The 20381-nt window shown below is 42.0% G+C and overlaps 1 protein-coding gene and 1 long non-coding RNA gene across 12 annotated transcripts in view; one reads left to right on the top strand and one right to left on the bottom strand.

The window, feature by feature from the left end:
- The window catches only part of BCL2L11 (BCL2 like 11), a 41303-nt gene extending 33468 nt beyond the window's left edge, over window positions 1–7835 (top strand). For both annotated transcript variants that reach the window (XM_083176001.1, XM_083176000.1), the window contains exon 4: window positions 387–7835. In XM_083176001.1, the coding sequence (XP_083032127.1) occupies window positions 387–491 (105 nt within the window). In that variant the 3' untranslated portion in view covers window positions 492–7835. The remainder of the gene's footprint in view (window positions 1–386) is intronic.
- LOC146063545 (uncharacterized) overlaps window positions 1–20381 on the bottom strand; it is a 760354-nt gene that overhangs the window by 270275 nt on the left and 469698 nt on the right. The gene's annotated exons all lie outside the window — the stretch shown is intronic.

The following is a 20381-nucleotide window of genomic DNA, read 5'->3' as shown; positions in this document are numbered from 1 at the left end:
ATTAATCTAACATGATTTACTAGGTGACCATAAGATTGTTTTTAATGACCATGCTACTCAATAACAAAGATATCAAAATTCACTGGGTCTTGCTCTGCCATGATGGAATATTATAGCCACAATTCGCTTCTGCGTGTGGGTATCTGCTGATAGTGTTACTTTTGAAGCTAGAAATAATGTGACCCAAGTGATGAAAACTGGATGTGGCTAAGAGAAAGCTTCTGCCACTACATGGGGTGCAGTAGACTGAGTCCGTGTCTGGACACCTTTAGTGATTGTTGGACTAGAATTACTGTTGATTAGTCCTCCTCACACTTGACCAATTCTTGACTATGATTGGAAGGTGTAAGAATGCGCCATAATAATGAACTGTTCTGTAATTCCAGGTTCTTCTTGACAATCGACGCAGAGCCATGGCTAACGACCAAGTGATTATCTTGCGTGTGTTACGTTATATCATACGGCTCATATGGAGACTTCAGTGGCTTTGAAGGAGGTCAATTATTTCACAAATGAAGGACTCCTGTACTGTGGCCACTGAGACGGCTTCCTATACTATGCAACTCGCATCAACATCTGGGAAAGATGTTATGGAGAACTTTGGATGTCTTCCTATTCATAATCACTCTGCAGAAATACATTTACCGGATGGAAAAGCTTAATGGGACAGAGCGACTGGCATCATGACGGATTTTAAGCTTCGGAAACGGATGTCTTTTTCTGACAATATTTTATAGAGTATAGAAATTTTATATTTTATGTGTATATATATAAGATTCTTCAAACTTTCATATCTACTGAAATATATATCCATCTCCAAAGACCTGTGGATATTGTGGTAATTGAGCCTTTTGGATCCACATAGCTGCCTTACTTTGTACAAAGCAAATGTGAGATGTGGCATGATGGGACACACATTATACTTGCAATCCCAGTCACTGTGCCAGTCTTGGTGCTCCTGGTCTCCCAGTTACTCATGTATTCATTGCCACGTGGCTTTTCTGAGGATTGTTCCGTTCCCAAAGGATCTCCATTCTAAATATTGATTTGGCAAGCTTGCCAGCACCCTATGTTTCATAGGGTCGGTCGGTGGAAGAGACGGAGCTTTCTCAGTTTCACTTTTTGCTGCATCGCTTTGCTGGGTATCCTATGTCCTCTGCCTGCTATGTTTACAGCAAGATTGTAGTTCTGTTTGTAGGGCTAACCACATTCTTTTTATTTTTCCCGTAATTACATAGAAGTAAATTATGTATACAGACAAAGCCTGATGAGATGTAATGGGACATGTCTATGTCATTGGGACTAGTAGCTTTCTATTGGGACCTAGACCTTCTAAAGGACCACTAAATGGAAAATACAAATTGGAAATAGAAATATTAAGTGTACATCAGGAGCTTAGATGAATGAATAGCTTTCACATCTGTGTCCCATAGTACTTGTTCTATGGCTACATTGGAGATGCAAGTACAAGTTCACTGTACAGGAAGATCTTCAGTTGGGAGTAGATCATTTAAATGGGCCAAAATGTATTTTTAGTCTAGCAGTCCTTTAACTCCAGACCATGAGTTTGATATGAGTTCTCCAGACTTTGCACTATCCATATTATCTTAGATCAGTCCCAGTTTTAATCCTTTCATAATGAATTGGCAGTAGCAAGTCCTACGGCAAAGGGTGTAAGGATGAGGCCCTCTAAGTAAATGTTCTATTTCTTTGTATATTGATCTAGTTTGCCGATCTCTGTACAAACATTCCTTCTACTACCGCATGCAGGCAGGCCGGCCGTTCTAGGATATGTCCCCGTAAATTCTCTATTAGGAATATCGTTCTAACCTGCCAAAGGCCTGAAGTATGCCACTTGCTCACCTGCTGTTACATGCCTTATATATTTCCACCCATCTAACCATGTTTGGTTACCAGTGTATCTTCTAGGTATCTGAAGGTCACAAGCACAATCTGTAATGATTATTCACGCACGAGCACACTTTTTATACAGAATACATAGAGATTTTCCTTCTGTCTTTGAGGGATATTTTACAATCTCTGCTAATTATTGCAGGTCTGCACAAAAACCTCAGCAACCAATCAGACATTTGCATTCATGTCTAAATTGCACTAAACAAATAAACGCTAATTGCTGATTGCTTGTTACGGGTTACTGCACATTTGCACATAAGAGCAGTGTTGGTAAAAAACCCTCATTTATACCAGTGATCAGTATTGTCAGTGAAATAGATATTCCTTTGCAGTTATGGTCCGAAGAAGGTTTTTTTAAGGTACCTTTTATTTTTAAATCCTCAAACCATCTTTTTCCAGGTCCATTATTGGTGTCTGTTCATTACAGTAACAGCCTGATGTTATTGTAGACCTGTGACTTGCACACATCAGAGGCAGTTTGTGCTTAGCCAGTGTTCAGGAAAATGCAGCCTTTTCTCTAGGAATCGGTGCTTTATGGAGGTCTTTGAAATGTCCCCTAGTGCTGCATTTTCCTGATCGTTGTGAGCATTGCTGGATCCTATGTGTAGCCGACCGGTGCACTCAGAGCTTATGACTTTGACTACATATTCATGGCTGATTTTTTTTTTTTAACTGTAACATTTCCTATTATCTGCACAATCCACTAGATACTATTCAAAAACAAAACCCCAGCCCTGTTGTCGGAACAGTTGGCCATTGGATGGTTTACAAGACTGCTATTGAAGCACAATTCTAATATAGTTTTTCTTCAATAAAAAATGTTTTTAACACTCGTTCCTCCTAGTGATTGGCAAATGTAATGGACTGCAGGTTACATAAAGTTCCAGAGTTTTGGTGACTTTAAGTCTGCAAAATGTAGACTCATGTTTGGTTTACTTTAAATAAATTGGCACTTTAAACATCCGCACTTTCTGTAACCTACATGCTAGAACACTTGGCCTGAATGTGAGACCTCAGACTCTATACCACTGTATGAAGCAGTGCGTGTGGCCAACAAACCTGGCACTATGACTTTTAAGGGCCCCCCCCCCATACATTAGGGTGACTTCTAAGTGAAGTCACCCGCAATCCCTCTTTACACCACCCGATATATCGATACTAGCCAAGCCTGCCCTGCTTGGATACTAACAGATCGCTGGTGCGACTTGCATGCGCCTGTGTTATATGCACAGGACCGCACATCGCATCGGACCTGCTGTGAATCACATGCGATTTGGATGCTTTTCGTGTTATTGATTGTTGCAATCGCATGAAAAGACACCAAATTGCGTGTGAATCGCCCTGGTGTATGGGCAACTTTACTGTGTTCTGTCAGGCCAACCAAATTTTCCCTTTTCTAACTAATGGATTGTCAATGCTGATCACTGATTAACTTTTCCTATTACCAAAGAAAAAGATTTATGTCAGATGCTTAAGAGATTCATTTACACGGTTGCCGATTGAGGGGTGTGGTTGTTATATTGGATCCCCTGAGAGAGGTCATGGGCGGATTATGGGAAGTGGTACAGAATATGCTTCCTGTTGACCCTATGACTAGTTGCATTATTTGCCCATAGAAATATGTGCCTTTATAAAAAAAATAAAAAAATAACCAAAGATATATATTTTAGGTTTCTGCATTACCTCATGTAACTTGGGATCCCACTACATTGTAGATTCAGGTTCCCAAAGCACTTCTGCTATTACCTGGAGTAACGTATCATTTATACATATGGTATACAGTGCCATAAGTTATTCCGTTCTGTTGGAATCTCTGCACAGGTCCTATGATCCTCCACAGCAACTCCTTATAACGGACATTACTCAGTGCCTTAAAGGTTAAGTGCCAAGTATCCTGTTACCTCCACGTTTTATACAATGACACCATATTATCAGTATCTGTGACCAGCCATGTTGGCCCACATCCTTTAGTGTCCATGGAACTATGGTAGTTGCAGTCGGTCATAAAATGGTGAATAATGGGGAGACGTTAAAGTATTGTCACAACTACAGTAGGTTTTCATTGTGTCTATATTCAATGATGAAATACGGTGGTTATATAGTGCAGTTGTGGGTTTTGTTAACATTTGGTGCTACTGGAGATTGTAATACACAAATTAGACTAAAATACATAGGAACTCATGTAAATCCTGTATAACCTTGGAGTTCTGATGTCATGCCTTGTGTATTATAAGCAGCAAAGCACCCTACTGTAGATAATGGATATTAGAAGTCATCCATGACCTTTTATATACAGCACTCATGGCCTCATGCCTTTACTGGGACACCGTACTCAAGGAGGTCGCCTATTCTTGGCCTGTACCGTACTAAGCACATTATCCCATAAATTGTTATGACTGCCTACTCTACTAGTGCACCCAATGTTGTAGGATTGGTTTATGTCATTGTTGGGCCTATTACCAGAGTGGAAGTGGGTGTATTTGTGCAGAATACCAGTCCATGCATAGCAGGTGCAATAATCAGAGCTGTGTATCATTGATGGCTGTGGTCCCATCCTAGATAGTGTGACATAGAGCAGGCTGAATCTAGCCACATACAAGTGTTCCCCTATAACTGCATAGCTTCGCGCTCTTCTTCCGCATTATGAAGTATATTTTCTGTAAGCCTTTGCTTCTGGTTTTCCCGTTTCTCAGGGAAATGATAAACATGTACAGTAGTCTGTGATTCCCAAGGCATTGGGCCTACCGAAATGTGTTGATGTAATATAGTGTATATATTCCGTTTTTACCTGAGCCAAAGTCTTGTGTTCAGTCCATGTCCTCTTTACTTTTTATCTTGAAGGAGAAATGAATCCCCCAAAAGACTGAAACACCTGCTTAAGTTATCACGTATAATCAGTTGCCGTAGCTGACCTCATTCTATAAAGCTGGATGCATACTACATGACGTTTGTACCCATTGAGGTAGCGTGCAACAGGAACCAGCATTGGGAATTGTATAGGCATTCCCCCCCAGCATGTCCGTCCCTAGTAATGTTGTCCTGCATGCAGAATGTTTGAAAAGATGTCACTGATGATGCACGGGAGCGCACATTCACCAACAAAGAAGGTATACACTGAGCGATTTGACATTCCGAAACATCTAAATAGGCCAAATCGTTCAAAATATCATCTAGTTTGTACCCAGCTTTAGGAATCCTAAAAATAGCATAACCTCTGCTTCCGCCCCTTAATGGAGGTATATAGAATGTGGTCAACTACATTTGACAACTTCGAGCTTAAACTCACGTAACATTTCGGGGGCAATTTAATTGTTGCTATATGCCTAATCTCACGTCTATAGTGACAGGAGATTGGCAGTTGCTTTTCAATTGTTTTATCATGCAGGGCATGACACAAAATGTGCCATTTTGGCACCCAGCAGGTCCCTTTCACACATTTCTGCTCACCACCTTAGGTGGCGCCAGTAGCTGTTGACACCTGAACGGAACAATTGAAACGCTCTGTCAGGCGCATGGCAGTGACAGGCGCCAGCACAAAAAATTGAACCCCCCTACACACACACACACACACACTTAAACAGTTAAATGTGACAAAGTAGAAGTCCGTTTTCATTTTCCCTATAGTTTCCACTGCCAAAATGGCAGTTAGCATGTCATGTTGCTGCCACTTCTGTCAGGGAACATTCTGAAAAGTAGTTTGTACATAGTGTAAATTACCTGTAATTTGCTTCTTTGTACCCATTTTTTAAAGATATTTGTATATAGTATATTAAGTCATTCACGTTATTTAATTTACTGTGTAATTTTATTTTAAACCATGTGTGCTCTCTCTCTCCCACTCTGCTGGGTTATGTGACTAAACCTGCTTGGGCAGTAATGTAAATTCCTGTACTGCCACTTACTGTATTTGTTGTCTGGTACTTTGTACTGCACCACTCGCTTCTATTTCTTGTTAGCGTTTAGTTTTTTTGTGTGTGTTTGTTTTTCATTTTTCTTTGACACCCTTTGCACTTTTGCCATGACAAGGATATAATACACGGTAAATTTATGTAATTTGAGTTTATATAAAAAGTAGAGGCTGGTATGACCATACGGTTGTAGACTCCTGTAATATGCAGCCCATGTATGTATGTGTATCTGTTGTGTTGTAATTATCCAATATTATACCTTGCATCAGCGATGACTGAATAATACTACTATACCTTCCAGTGGTGGGTGAAATATTACTATTTGTCCCTTGAGCCTCTTGCTGACCGTAACAATAATCTGGCTTCCATACAGTAACTACGCAAACCCAACACTGTTCTCTTCCAATATGTCCTATTTTTGCACTACTGTCTTGAACTTTTGTCTATCAGAATATGGATAATATTCTGCATGAATAATCTGCTTCACTCCAAGGTTTCATTTTTTTCCCCTCTTAATTTTTTTATTTTTTTTTGGACTGAATCGAAAAAGTTCAATCCTATTTTGACTACTTTTTACAAGTAATTGCACTTTTTATGTTTTGGCAAACCTATACTGTCTGTCTGCGCAAGCTTTATTTAATGCAGGCATGTCCAACGTTGGCCCTCCAGATGTTGTGAAACTACACATCCCAGCATGCTTTGCCACAGTTTTGCTATTAGAGAATGCTAAAACTTTTGCAAAGCATGCTGGGATGTGTAGTTTCAAAACATCTGGAGGGCCAACGTTGAACATGCCTGATTTAATGTGTACATGTTGTTAACCACACACACACACACACACACACACACACACACACACACACACACACACACACACACACACACACACACACACACAATAGTCCAAATGGGGAGTATTCTCTAAAAAGATCTTAATGTATTGTGACTATTTTACACCTAAAGTCTAAGGTGGCTTTATACGGGACATGGTATTCGTGGTATCAAAAATGTTATTTACTGTTCTGTTCCGAAAGCCTGGTCTGATAGAAATGTCCTTACTACTTCTTACTGCAATAAAACCCTTGTCACAACTTTTATAGCATTATCCTTTGTCCCATTTTTTAAAAATATATCTTTTTATGAAGTGTTGAATGCAATCTGTGTAAGCGTGCAGCTGGGTAGCAGGTGTATTATATTAAAGTGTGTCAGAATCTTCTATGTAAATACACCGGTGTTACAGCATTTAGCAGCACTTTCACTTTGCGGTAAAGTATCTCCACGCTTTCTTGACTTGTTAACCAGCTGTGCCGGCTAACACTTCATGTTGTTGGCTGGAAGTCTTAACACTGCAATTACTGTACACGGGTGCACAGTGCATCATTCATTTCACTTCATAACATTGTTTGAGTATTGGTCATTGAAACAAAAAACGTTTTCAGCTAAGAATTTCTCAGAGACCATGTTTGAGTACTGGGTCCACAGTAGCCAAAAAGATCTGTAGTTTCCATAAGGGGACCTTGGCTAATGATACAATGTTATATCCCATATAGAGATTTTTTATATTAATCCAGGTTGTTATACAAATTCATATGAAGAAGCTCCAGAGCATCCATATTGCCCCTGTTGGAAATAAACTCTTAAATCAAACCTAAATCACCAGGAACATGACTCCATTACCCCTGCTCTGTTTTCTATGCTTCCTATGGTCTCTGGGAAACTCAGAGATTGAAGGCACTTTTCCCAATATCTAAATTGTTACTCTCCATTCTCACTTTTAGTACCCAAGCTATGAGAGAGCCTCATTCTGACTAATCACTAATGTCTTTCCATAGGACCCAGCGTACATGTAGCATTTTGATGTAAAACAATTGTCCCTGGCCTTCTTGTGTTTTGCACTGATTACTTTTGCCAGGGGAATTGTCACTTTTCTTGTGCAATATTGCTGTACATAATGCAGATTTTTTTAAGCTCTTTGTCAATGAATTTTATATAAATAAATATGTTTGAACTTTCGCTTTGTGTCCACCGTTTATTTCAATATTCAAATATTTCCCATAATTCAATCCTCCGCAGAACTGCTGAACCTATACGTGATCTAGGTAGGTATGTGCTCAACGAGTTACAGCTATATCACTCGGGAACTGAGTATGTGCGACAACTTGCACTCAAGTCACTGAGGACCAGATGTACTAAGCCTTGAAAAGTGATATTTTGGAGAGAGATAAAGTTTTAAAAATGACTGGAGCTGGTTGGTGGTATTTTCTCACTTTTTAAGGGTTTGTACATCTGGCCATTGGTGGTATATTTGGGTTTGGGCTTTCAGGAGTTTTCAAATACACAGATTTCCTAAAGCCTACACTTTACAATACATACAAGCATGATAAGGTTTTTCTATAACAGGGATAGAAATCCAGATTAGTGAGCGGTTGAATGGAGAAACACAGATCACTGTGATCAGCGACGGTCATATTGGTTATCCCCCCCCCCGTGTTCTGTAGGTCCGACGCCGTGATCCGATCCGATGCACGCGGGACCGCGCATCAGATGTCAAACACATGCGATTTTGGGCAGATTTCACCCGATTTCGGATTAAATCGGCCGAAAATCGCATAGTGTATGGGGGCCTTTATACTTTAGAGTTTGTGAACATTAAGGGGGAAATTTACTAAAGGAAATTTGTAAAAAAAAATAGGTGTATTTGTATCCAGAAATACACTTATTTTTGACATTTACTATACCGAAAATACGGCAATTCGTAGTCGTATTGATGTGCTATCAATACGAATATGAATTGCCGTATTTTCGGGATAGTAAATGTCAAAAATAAGTGTATTTCTGGATACAAATACACCTATTTTTTTTTACAAATTTCCTTTAGTAAATTTCCCCCTAAACCTGAAAAATTCCATAAAATTAGTTAAAATTTTCAAGCCACTCTAATTGTGAACAATACAGCCATGTAAGCCCCACACGCAGACAGGTAGCAGTTACTGGTCACCTGGATATATGATGCAAAGGGTAATACATCTCATTTTAAGTGCAGTTGAATGCTACACAAAAACAAAACAAAAACTGTTCTTGTAGCAGTTGCACAAATAACTCACATTAATCAATTACATTGTTTGTTTATTGTACAATTATTTCTTGTACTCGGTACCCATATGTAAATGACCGTGTAACCACACCCTAATAGAATGTCTTGGTGTTTTCCCACCTTCCCACCCTTCCATTTTTTTTCTATTCTGTACCCTTTTCCCCATATGTGTTTCATAAAAAGCTAATATTATTATAAGCACAGACAGCTGGGAAATAAAACATTATTTTTTAAATCACAGGTGTCAAGTCCTAACTGACCCTTCTGACATCTACAAAATATCCACTTGGCTAAATGAGGTAATAGTGTAGATGGGAGAGCCACTTTACTACTACACTTCAGCAGATAATGGGAGTTGGAGACCAGTCCCAGGTGGTTGTTTCCTTCCATTGTAAGTGTGCTGATTATTTCCTGGTGGAGACTGCAGAGTAATTTATGTAGACATATCCAGTATTATAACACAAAGTAATCTCCAGGGTTTTGGGGCAAAATTGGGATCAATCTGTAATACTGAAATAAAGTAAAAAAGTGTCCTGAAAATTAACTGGTGACCATAAAGGGGGAAAAAATTATGAACAATAATTTCAAAATACAACTTGGAAATGATTGTGTATGTGGACATTACCTTTCTAAAGGTTTGTATACACGGTTGATTAGGCTTACTATTCGATCCCGATGCAGTCAGATCGCATCGGGATCGAATCGCACGGTAAGCCGCCCGACATGAAACCTCTGTGTTCTAAAGCAAATGATACTGAACCCCGGCATAATGGGGGTCATTCAGATGTGATCAGAGTAGCTTTGTTACAGAGTACCAATTATTGGTACTTTGTGCATGTGCAGGACATGGGATATTGCTATGGGCAATCAAAATCGACTTATTTAATTAGCAGCTTCTATAAGATAATAGATAGTATCTGATTGGTTGCCATAGCAACATCCCATCTGAAATATAAATCCCATCTCAGTAAATTTACCCCCTGGTGTCAGAAGATGGAGGTTTCCTGGCCTCTAGGAATCAGCAACAGGGGCCAGATTGTGTGACACTGGAATGAAGCCTTGAAAAGCCTCTCTTCTCTAGTATCAGGCTTGTTATGCAGCTGTATAGAGCCATGTTGGAGGGGATCCCTCAGCATATGGGGCATCCCTTCCAATAGCAGTGTGATGATCAACCTAATGTGTTTCACCTGCAGTCATTGTCAGACATCCCATGTGCACATGTTGGTCCATTTTCAGGCAGTGGAATGGGAGCTGCAATTATGATGCTTACCCAGGAGGTTTGAATGATGGTAACATTGAGTGAATCATGTACATAAAAACCTTTGCACAGTAATGCCCTGCTTATAGTTTGTATTTATCTTCTAAGTATAAAGCATACATTTACAATAACGTCCACTAAATAACTGCCCCCCATAGGTATTTTATACAAGAATTATATGGACTCTCTTGCTAGCAGAGATACCTCTACTACTGTAACCTGAAGATAAGAAGTTATTGGTCATAAGGCCATTTCCTGGAACTGAGCTTTCTCACCTCATTACCTCACTCGCCTACTGTAACCTACTGCTCGCCAGCTTACCTAACTTGTCCCTCTTCAGTTCATTCTCATCACCACCGCCACACTCGGTTTCCTCACACACATCCCCTCCTATATATCCACAATATTATTATTATTATGGCACACATTAGAACAATACAGGGTACACAGAACTAAACAGAACAGTAACAGAGCACTGGAATTCTTTCCCATCCCCAGCATCATCCACTGACACTTGTGTAAATCGAAATTTTTCATTCAAGTTTCCTACCCCTCTTTCTAACCCGCCAACTTCTGTTCATCACAAATCTTCCAACACTCCAATGGTATCTGACTATATTCCCTCTAGAATGAAAGATCTCACAAGCAAGGCCCTTACACCTTTACATAAGTATATAATGTAAATGTGTAAACGACACTGTCTTGTGTACCTATGTATCTATTTGTGTTGTGGTGCCATCTACATAACATGATAATAAATCAGGAACTAATTTATTTGAGTATACTATAAATTGTACAAGATTACTATGGTGGAGGTGGTATTCAATGAGCTGCGATACTGCTATTTGATTTGCCAGGGGGTATTTGATTAGCCCCAATGCCAGCACTATGCTGAGATCATACTTCTACTAAATCAGGCACATGGCCTTTTTCCCTAAACAAATAAACAAAAACTATAATTGGATAGACTGATAATATGACCGCCAGTCATAGGACTAATTGAATACTGCCCTATGAAGTGTACTTGTACAAATAACACTGGCAGATTTACTTTGCTGACAATAGAAACTTGGGGCGAAATGTAATAGGGTGTGATTTTTTAGACATGTGCGATTTTTGGTCAAAAACGGCCGAAATCGCACATTTTCCGAAAATCGCACATTTAATAGGTTGAAAATCGCGGTAAAAAATCGCACTTTTTACCGCGAAATCGCACTTTTAGAAGTGCGATTTTTAGTCACATTTCAATTCGCATCCAGATGTTTTCCCATTATAAAGTATACAACTCGCAAATGTAATAGGGTGCGATTTTTGGTAAATGTTACCAAAAATCGCAAAAAAAATAGACCAGGTTCTGACAGGCGAATTTGACAGAACCATGCACAGATCATTGAGATCTGTGCATGGTTCTGTTAATAAAAATGTGTAAAAGTGTTTTTATAAAAAAAAAACGGCGTGGGGTCCCCCCTCCTAAGCATAACCAGCCCCGGGCTCATTGAGCCGGACCTGGTTCCAAAAATACGGGGGGACAAAAAGCATAGGGGTCCCCCGTATTTCTGAAACCAGCCCCGGACTCTTGGACCGGTCCTGGTTCCAAAAATACGGGGGACAAAAAATCTGGGGGTCCCCCGTATTTTGAAACCAGCACCGGGCTCCAACAGCCCGCGGTGTCATGCCACAGCCGGGGGACACTTTTTATACAAGGTCCCCCGGCCAAAACATGAGCACCGTGGCTGGTCAGCCTTGGACGGGGTACCTGGAGGAGTGGGGACCCCCCCAATAAAGGGGTCCCCCCCCCCCAGGCTTCACCCGTCCAGGGCTGAAGCCCGGGGCTGTCACCGGCGTCCGTGGCCAGTGGACGCCGGCCTGATAGGGTTAAATCCATCATACATATCATTACATTGCTTTTTACCGGCGAACTACAAGTGCCAGCAGACCTCCCCCGCATGCTGGGACTTGGAGAACCACAAGTCCCAGCATGCGGGGCATTAATGGGCCCGCTGGGACTTGTAGTCCACCTGTAAAAAGAATGTTTATAAAAAACACACACACAGAGAAGTACAAGTTTATTACACACACACACCTCACTTTTACACCAGCATACTTACCATTCCTGGATCCAGCGCTGGTCTGGCTGCTTCTCAGCCGGCTCCCCCCGCACTGACAGGCAGCGGGGAGAACCGGCTGTCTCCGTTGCTTCTAACAGCCTCTGTAGCGCTGTCCGAGTGCTACAGAGGCTGAGAGCGTGATTGGCTGAGCTACAGTATGCGTCTCCATGGAGACGCATAGCTCAGTCCTGATTGGCTGAGCTATGCGTCTCCATGGAGACGCATACTGTAGCTCAGCCAATCACGCTCTCAGCCTCTGTAGCACTCGGACAGCGCTACAGAGGCTGTTAGAAGCAACGGAGACAGCCGGTTCTCCCCGCTGCCTGTCAGTGCGGGGGGAGCCGGCTGAGAAGCAGCCAGACCAGCGCTGGATCCAGGAATGGTAAGTATGCTGGTGTAAAAGTGAGGTGTGTGTGTGTAATAAACTTGTACTTCTCTGTGTGTGTGTTTTTTATAAACATTCTTTTTACAGGTGGACTACAAGTCCCAGCGGGCCCATTAATGCCCCGCATGCTGGGACTTGTGGTTCTCCAAGTCCCAGCATGCGGGGGAGGTCTGCTGGCACTTGTAGTTCGCCGGTAAAAAGCAATGTAATGATATGTATGATGGATTTAACCCTATCAGGCCGGCGTCCACTGGCCACGGACGCCGGTGACAGCCCCGGGCTTCAGCCCTGGACGGGTGAAGCCTGGGGGGGGGGACCCCTTTATTGGGGGGGTCCCCACTCCTCCAGGTACCCCGTCCAAGGCTGACCAGCCACGGTGCTCATGTTTTGGCCGGGGGACCTTGTATAAAAAGTGTCCCCCGGCTGTGGCATGACACCGCGGGCTGTTGGAGCCCGATGCTGGTTTCAAAATACGGGGGACCCCCAGATTTTTTGTCCCCCGTATTTTTGGAACCAGGACCGGTCCAAGAGTCCGGGGCTGGTTTCAGAAATACGGGGGAACCCTATGCTTTTTGTCCCCCCGTATTTTTGGAACCAGGTCCGGCTCAATGAGCCCGGGGCTGGTTATGCTTAGGAGGGGGGACCCCACGCCGTTTTTTTTTTAACTTTTTTTTTTTGCACAAAATCGCATTTATGAAAATGCGCACATTTTCATGACTGAAAATGCGCACATTTTCATGACTAAAAATCGCCCGAAATCGCGGCAAATCGCATTTTTTGCCGCTAATTCGCATCTCATTACATATGCGAATTCGCGGCAAAAAATGCGATTTTTAAAGGTGCGATTTGGTGCGATTTTTTTTTAGTCTAAAAATCGCACCCTATTACATTTCGCCCTTGGAATGTAATGGGGATTTCAGAATGTCTAGAAATATCACTTTCTCTAAAAGGTGCACGTATCCTTGTCAGTTGAGTAAAGAAACTGCACATTAATCCTACTCCCCTAACAAGTGCCTCTTGCAGAGATGGAGCTGAAAGGACAAAGGTTGTTTTCACTGCCACACAATCTAGAAGATAACAGGTTTGTGTTAACTGTATAGCACTGCCTGCTAATACCGCTCTCTGTATAACATAAGTATAGAGAGAGGGCAGAGTTCTTTTAGGCTTAGTGTGTGTATAATATACTGTATCATATATCAGCAGTGTCCCCGGCACTCAGCTCACCCAAATGTAAGAGTATACTTGCTCCGGCGCCCCTCTTGAGGGGTAAGCCTCTGTATATCCACACCACAGTTTGTAAGATAGGAATCAGGAAACTTTTGATGTTTTAAAAATCAAACAGTGATATTTATTCACGTCGTGAATAAAGACATATGAATTAATATCACAGTTTGATTTTTAACACTGAAAAGTCTCCTGAGTACCATCTTACAAACTGTGGTGTGGAGAGATATGCATTACAGACTTGTAGATGTAGCGGCACTCGGAGACCGACAACCATCAATAAACTTTTATATCTACAAATATATATATATATATATATATATATATATATATATATATATATATATATATATATATAGTAACAAACAAACTTCCACCAGACAAGACAAATCAACACCACAGTGCCTGTGATACAGAATAGCATATAACTGCAGACTCCGCACTCAGTGGACTTGTTCAGTATCAATAATGAAATAATTTGGTGTGCTCGCATACAACATTTCAGGTCTTCATTGGCCTGTCATCAGGAAGTACATATTAACAATACATAATACGCCATGTTACCCTATATATACCCCCTCGGTTCTCGTGAGCAGATGCCAAGCTGATGTAAGCATCCACTTCCCACTTCTGTTTGTCTATTTTATGATTGGAAGCCACAAGCACTGGTTTAGCCTATCACAATCACCATAAATAATTTTAATTGATCCAGGAACTTCCAGCCCAGGGTGCCTAGGCACACAGTTTGGAAGCCACTGGCCTAATGTGTATGGGGCATTACACTGAGGCACATTTATCAACTAAAAATAAAAATCCCCCCATTTCATATTGATGGGATAATAACTGAAGCATTGGGGCAAATGACCAGGATACCTTATAGTATTATGGTATTTTAAATAGCAGTGACACATTTGTATTAAACTTGCGAGAACAGCTGTATAATTTATGGACAAGTAACATTTAATATATAGTCCCCATAGACTTAAAAGATTAAGTTGATATTAAACATTCCTGTGCTAGGTATAGTCATATCACACACAGTCTTGCTCTCGGAAGCAGCTGCTCTTCCCAATCCACTTGTACTAATTACTGTAAAGGCCCCCATCCACTAGGGTGAGGTATCGCATGCGGTACCTCACCAGCTGACCCAGCAGCTGCCAAGCGGCAGGATCGCACACGAAACATTGTCTATATCATTTTGCATACAATGTATCTTATGGGATCCCAGCCTAACTAGATCTATACTGCATGCAGTATAAATCTAGTCATCGCCAGTATACTCTCTCCAGAGAACGCTGGCCATGACAGAATGTCTAGCACACATCGCTGTGTGCTGAGCGACACTGAACTGCTCAGCACGGAGGCTCACTCACCCCGTGTGAACGGGGCAAAATGTGTGCTATGCAATTAGGACATCAGTGATATGCGATTTGAACTTTAGTCCAAATCTTATGTGGTTCCAATAGCACAGTGTATAGACTAAAATATGTAATTTAAGTATGTAAAGTACATATCACAAGAGATTCCCTGCACAGGGTGCACTTTGAACTAGACACAATGCACTGTAGTACAAAAATACCTGCCAGCAAAATAAACACGGTACAATTTGAACTAGACGCGATGCGATTTGAACTACAAAGTTCTAATCACACAATGTGTCTGCACCATAACAGAATCAATGTAAGCTGGGTTCTACTGAAGTATCCTTTCGGAAGAATTTTCAAAGAGGTTTCCCATATTTTCTTTTATATTGTACTTAATGGATGGATATTCTAATATTGCACTGGAATTCAGGAGGATAATATATAAAATGACAAACCAATTTTATGCGGCTACCATAGAATAAACTGCGAATAAACTGAAAATATGAAAAGTTATTTAGGTATATAGTGTTCATTCTAGCAACCGCTATCTTTGAAAATCCATGCAGTTCCTCTTCCCTGCCTGGGGTGTCGCTGTTTGCTGTTGTGCTTCAAGCAAAGTGTGGTCTGTATATCAGCACTGATATGAAAACCAGACCTGTGCTAGAAACACCACAGCAGACAGCGACACCCCAGGCAGGGAAGAGGAACTGCATGGGTTTTCAAAGATTGCGGGCGCTAGAATAAACACTAGGTATATAAGTAAGGTATCCACAGTGGTAGAGTTTACTTTAATGGGAGATACTAAATATGATGAGATATAGACATAATTAACATATGAACATACAGGGCAGTATTTAATTATTACACACGGTACCAGTGTGTGCCTCCCGAAGGTACTGAGTCATGCTAATATCATTGCAGCTTGCTACTCCTGGGGTCAGTGAGCTGAAATTAGCAAAATGTCATCAGTTTGAGCGCTGAAACGGAACTTATTGCATTGCGCCCATTAGTTTGGATTTTGTAGGTTTCTAGTCAGGAGTATGATTAACCAATCATACCAAACAGGTGATAATGATCATCACTTTCATATATAGATGGAAACATCAAAATAAACTGAAATAGAAAGAGCTGTGTAGAAGGCTTAAAACTGGATGAGGAGCAGCCTCACTACAAAGTTAAGGTTGTGAAAGACAGTTTCATGTCACAGGTCATACACCATGCCAAGACACAAGGTAGCTATACTGCATCAGCAAGGTCTTTCCCAGGGAAAGATTTCAGAGCAGACTGGAGTTTAAGCATGTGCTGTTTAAGCTATTTTAAAGAAGTATAAAGAAACGGTAAATGTTGAGGACCGTAGCCTCGTAGGCACAGTGGTCGACCAAGGAATCTTAATGCATCAGATCAAAGACACGTCATGATTACTTTACTTCCCCTTGAAATTGGAAAATGTCCAACAGTGGCATCCAGGGCCGGTGCCAGACATCGGAGCGCCCCAGGCGGGTGGGGGGATGGGGGTGCTCCGGCGCCGGGTCTCGGGTATTTAGTTGCTCCACACGGGGGGGGGGGTGTCCGGGTATTACGGTGGCAGGCTGGCTGGCCGCTCCACACAGGGGGGGGGGTGTGTCAGAATGCCACTGCGACGTTCCACGGGGGGTTGTCAGGGGTGATGGGGGGTGATGGGGGATGCGGCCAGTGCCGCTACGTAACTCCAGGGGTAGGGAGGGGAATGGGTCCAGTGGGGTTGTTGCGGACGCTGCCGCCACTCACCTCGCTCCAGGGGGGTGACCTGCTCCAAATTGCCGCCCTCCAGTGGCCGGCGCCCTAGGCAAATGCCTAAGGCTGCCTAGTGGCCGGCGCCGGCCCTGGTGGCATCAGTTCAAAACTGTCAGAAACCAGTGGAATCCAGGTATACCTATCTACTGTTCAGAAAAGTCTGTCCAAAAGTGGTCTTCAAAAGGTCATACCTTCAACATGGAAAAAAGGCCAAGCAACTCAACTATGCACAAAAACATAAACAAAGAAATTGGAACTGCGCCTCCAATTGGGAAATTACAATATGTCCTTAAGTCACAGTTTATCTTCTTATGTCCAAAAGCTTTCAGGGTTCCGTTCACCTCAAAAACACAAAAAGAAAATCTCATAGCGTAGTATTATTTACATTTTTTAGTACATGGCAGTTAGCCGATACCATGTGTTAACCGTACTGTCTACAGGCCTCGGTTAATATAGGGTATCGCCTAACTGCTATACACTAAAAAATCAAGATAGTACTACACCATGAGATTTTCTTGTGGTTTTACTCTATGCACAAAAACATACAGAATGAAGAGCAGAATAAATGGCAGCAGGTGCTCCAGATTGGTGAGTCAAAGGTTTAAATACAGGTTGAGTATCCCTTATCCAAAATGCTCGGGACCAGGAGAATTCTGGATAACGGATTATTCCGTATTTTGGAATTATTTTAATATTTCAATGATGTATTTTGAAGTATTTGCATTTATGTTGTGCAAACACATCAAACACATAAAATACACACAAATATATTTTATTTGTTCAAAAAACAAGGTTTCAAAACATGAAACAAAATTTGTGTACTATGTCAGATACTGAATTTAAATGCCAAGCAATCATTGTCTTGCACATATATAGTACCAGTTACATATCATGTCCTCAGTAGTGACAGTTACAGATGTCACCAGTAAGTTTTTAGCAAAAAAATAAAAAATTCACTTTCTGGAATGTTTGGTTTTCGGAATAATTCGGATAACGGATATTCGGATACGGGATACTCAACCTGTACTGTATTTGGCTGTAACAGAAGGAAGTTTGTTTGCCGAAGGGGTGGAGAGCAATACAATCATGTCTGCAGGCAACAATAAAGATTGGTTCTCTCCTTGTAATGCTTCTAAACCTACAGTACATGTATGGTACTCGCCATTCATACGGCCCATGTGCATGTAACACAGTTTTATACAGCTGGCATGTAGGATCTAATGCTTGTGGCTTGTGAAGGAGACTTTGGCTTTAGGCTGACCGGCTGTAGCACAATGTACATCAAGTAATGGTTCCATCAGAAAGTTACATTGGCACAGCCATCTTGCAGTCACCTTAAGAACATTGGCCCTAATTCAGATCTTATCGCAGTACAAATTTGTTTGGAAAATTGGCAAAACCATGTGCACTGCATGTGGGGCAGATGTAACATGTGCAGAGAGAGTTAAATTTGGCTGGGGTGTTTGAAACTGAAATCTAAATTGCAGAGTAAAAATAATGCAGCCAGTATTTACCCTGCACAGAAACAAAATAACTCACATGAATGTAACTCTCTCTGCACTTTACATCTGCCCCACCTGTAGTGCGCATGGTTTTGCCCATTTTGAGAACAAATTTGTACTGCGATCAGATCTGAATAAAGGCCATTGCCCCCACAGTACATTGGGACGGGCGATAGCTAACTAGCATGGAATAAATTAGGCCTAAATTTTAATCCCCAGCTGTCACCTGTAAGGCCCCCACCCAGTCCTGGCGCCCTAAGCTGCAGCCTAATCAGCCTACTGGCTAATCAGTCACTGTGCATCATTAGCTGCTTGGGCGAACAATATAGTGCAAACACACTGCCCGATATCATTACTGGGACCCCCTGTTCCGAAAATGCATATATGACTATATTGTCAACATTGAGCTGCAAGTACAGACAACGGGTGTGTCATTAACAATGCGTGGGAACGTTAACCACAATGACATACCTCCCAACTTTCTGGTCGCCGGACCCGGACACTGCTGATGCGCGCCGAAGGCGCGCCGGAAATTTCGTGAGGCGTGACCTAATTTAGGGGTGTGGCCTATACTCGCGGCTCACCCGTGAGGCCACGCCCCCATTTTGCCGCTATGGGGGCATGACCCAGAGGCTCTGTGAGCCTCTAGCCATGCCCCCAGCCCCCTGGCTGCGGGAATAGACGCTGTGCGCATGCGCACAGCATTTATTCCCCGCTGCTTAGCAGCCGACAGGGGGGACTACCAACAGCCCCCCTCACCGCAGGACACTGCCGCCCGCCGGTCGGACAGCGGGACCGGCCCTAATAATCGGGACTGTCCCGCTAAAATAGGGACTGTTGGGAGGTATGCAATGATCATACACACTACACATTTTTTAAAAGAGATCTTTCAGGAACCTTCAGAGCTATATCTTTTAAAAACTTGTCTAGAATGTACGGGGCTAAACAGTGCAGCTTAAATACAGTGGAAAGACTGAGTCCTTGGCACATAAATCTAGGGATCTCTGGGATATTTTGGGAAGGGATGAAACCCTTCAATAAAGAACCAGGCACTCAGGTGGATATTTTCAGTAAGTGCATTGGAAAATGATTTCTGTATTAACAATAAACCTGCTTTGTGCTTGCTGCATCATGAATGTTCTGCTAGAATGTGCGACCAATGTGCCAAACACTAAGACCAACTTCACCATCGGGAAGCTTTAACCCCTGATCTAGTACTGTCATTTGAGGCATCTCATTTTGCAGTCATGAAATGGTACAGGACAAGAAAGAGTTACAGTCATAGCACTAGGATTCAGCTCCTTGAAACATGAAGTTGACAGTTAAATCCTCTGTGCGCTGGCATGGACTTTCCAGATGTTGGCATGTCACAGACAGGTCTGTGCTCAGGAGCAGCTGTTTTTCCAAAGCACAAGTTACCATAAAAAACCCACCCAGGATAATATTTCATGTTGCCCCAAACTGCTGAATCAGCAGTCGTTTCGGAGAAAGGTATAATACCACCAATTAACCCTATATTGACTAACCACTGGCGTCATGTTAACACCATAAAAGTTTTCAGGTGGTGCAAATCTGCCAATGGGATAAGTTACAATGTAATAGTGTGTTCTGCATGGCGAAAACTGGGCATGACAGTAAATCATTGTGTATGATTCCTGGTACATAATATAAAAATCTCAAATACCTTTGGCGTCCCCACTGCAGCCCGGATTTCCACCTTTTCAGTCTTTTGAAAATGTTATTTGTTTTTACTTTTTTTTTTTTTCACTTACAAAAGTAGGGAGAAGGTTAAATGCTGCATACTGTCAGTGTCAGAGTTCTGCTATTGTCTGTTGCTTTCAGAGCTTCGGC

Source organism: Crinia signifera, chromosome 3, assembly GCF_055691185.1.
Source record: "Crinia signifera chromosome 3, ASM5569118v1, whole genome shotgun sequence".
In the NCBI taxonomy this organism is placed as follows: Eukaryota; Metazoa; Chordata; class Amphibia; order Anura; family Myobatrachidae; genus Crinia; species Crinia signifera.
Note: the sequence above shows the minus strand (reverse complement) of the source record. Positions and strands in the feature narration are given on the sequence as shown.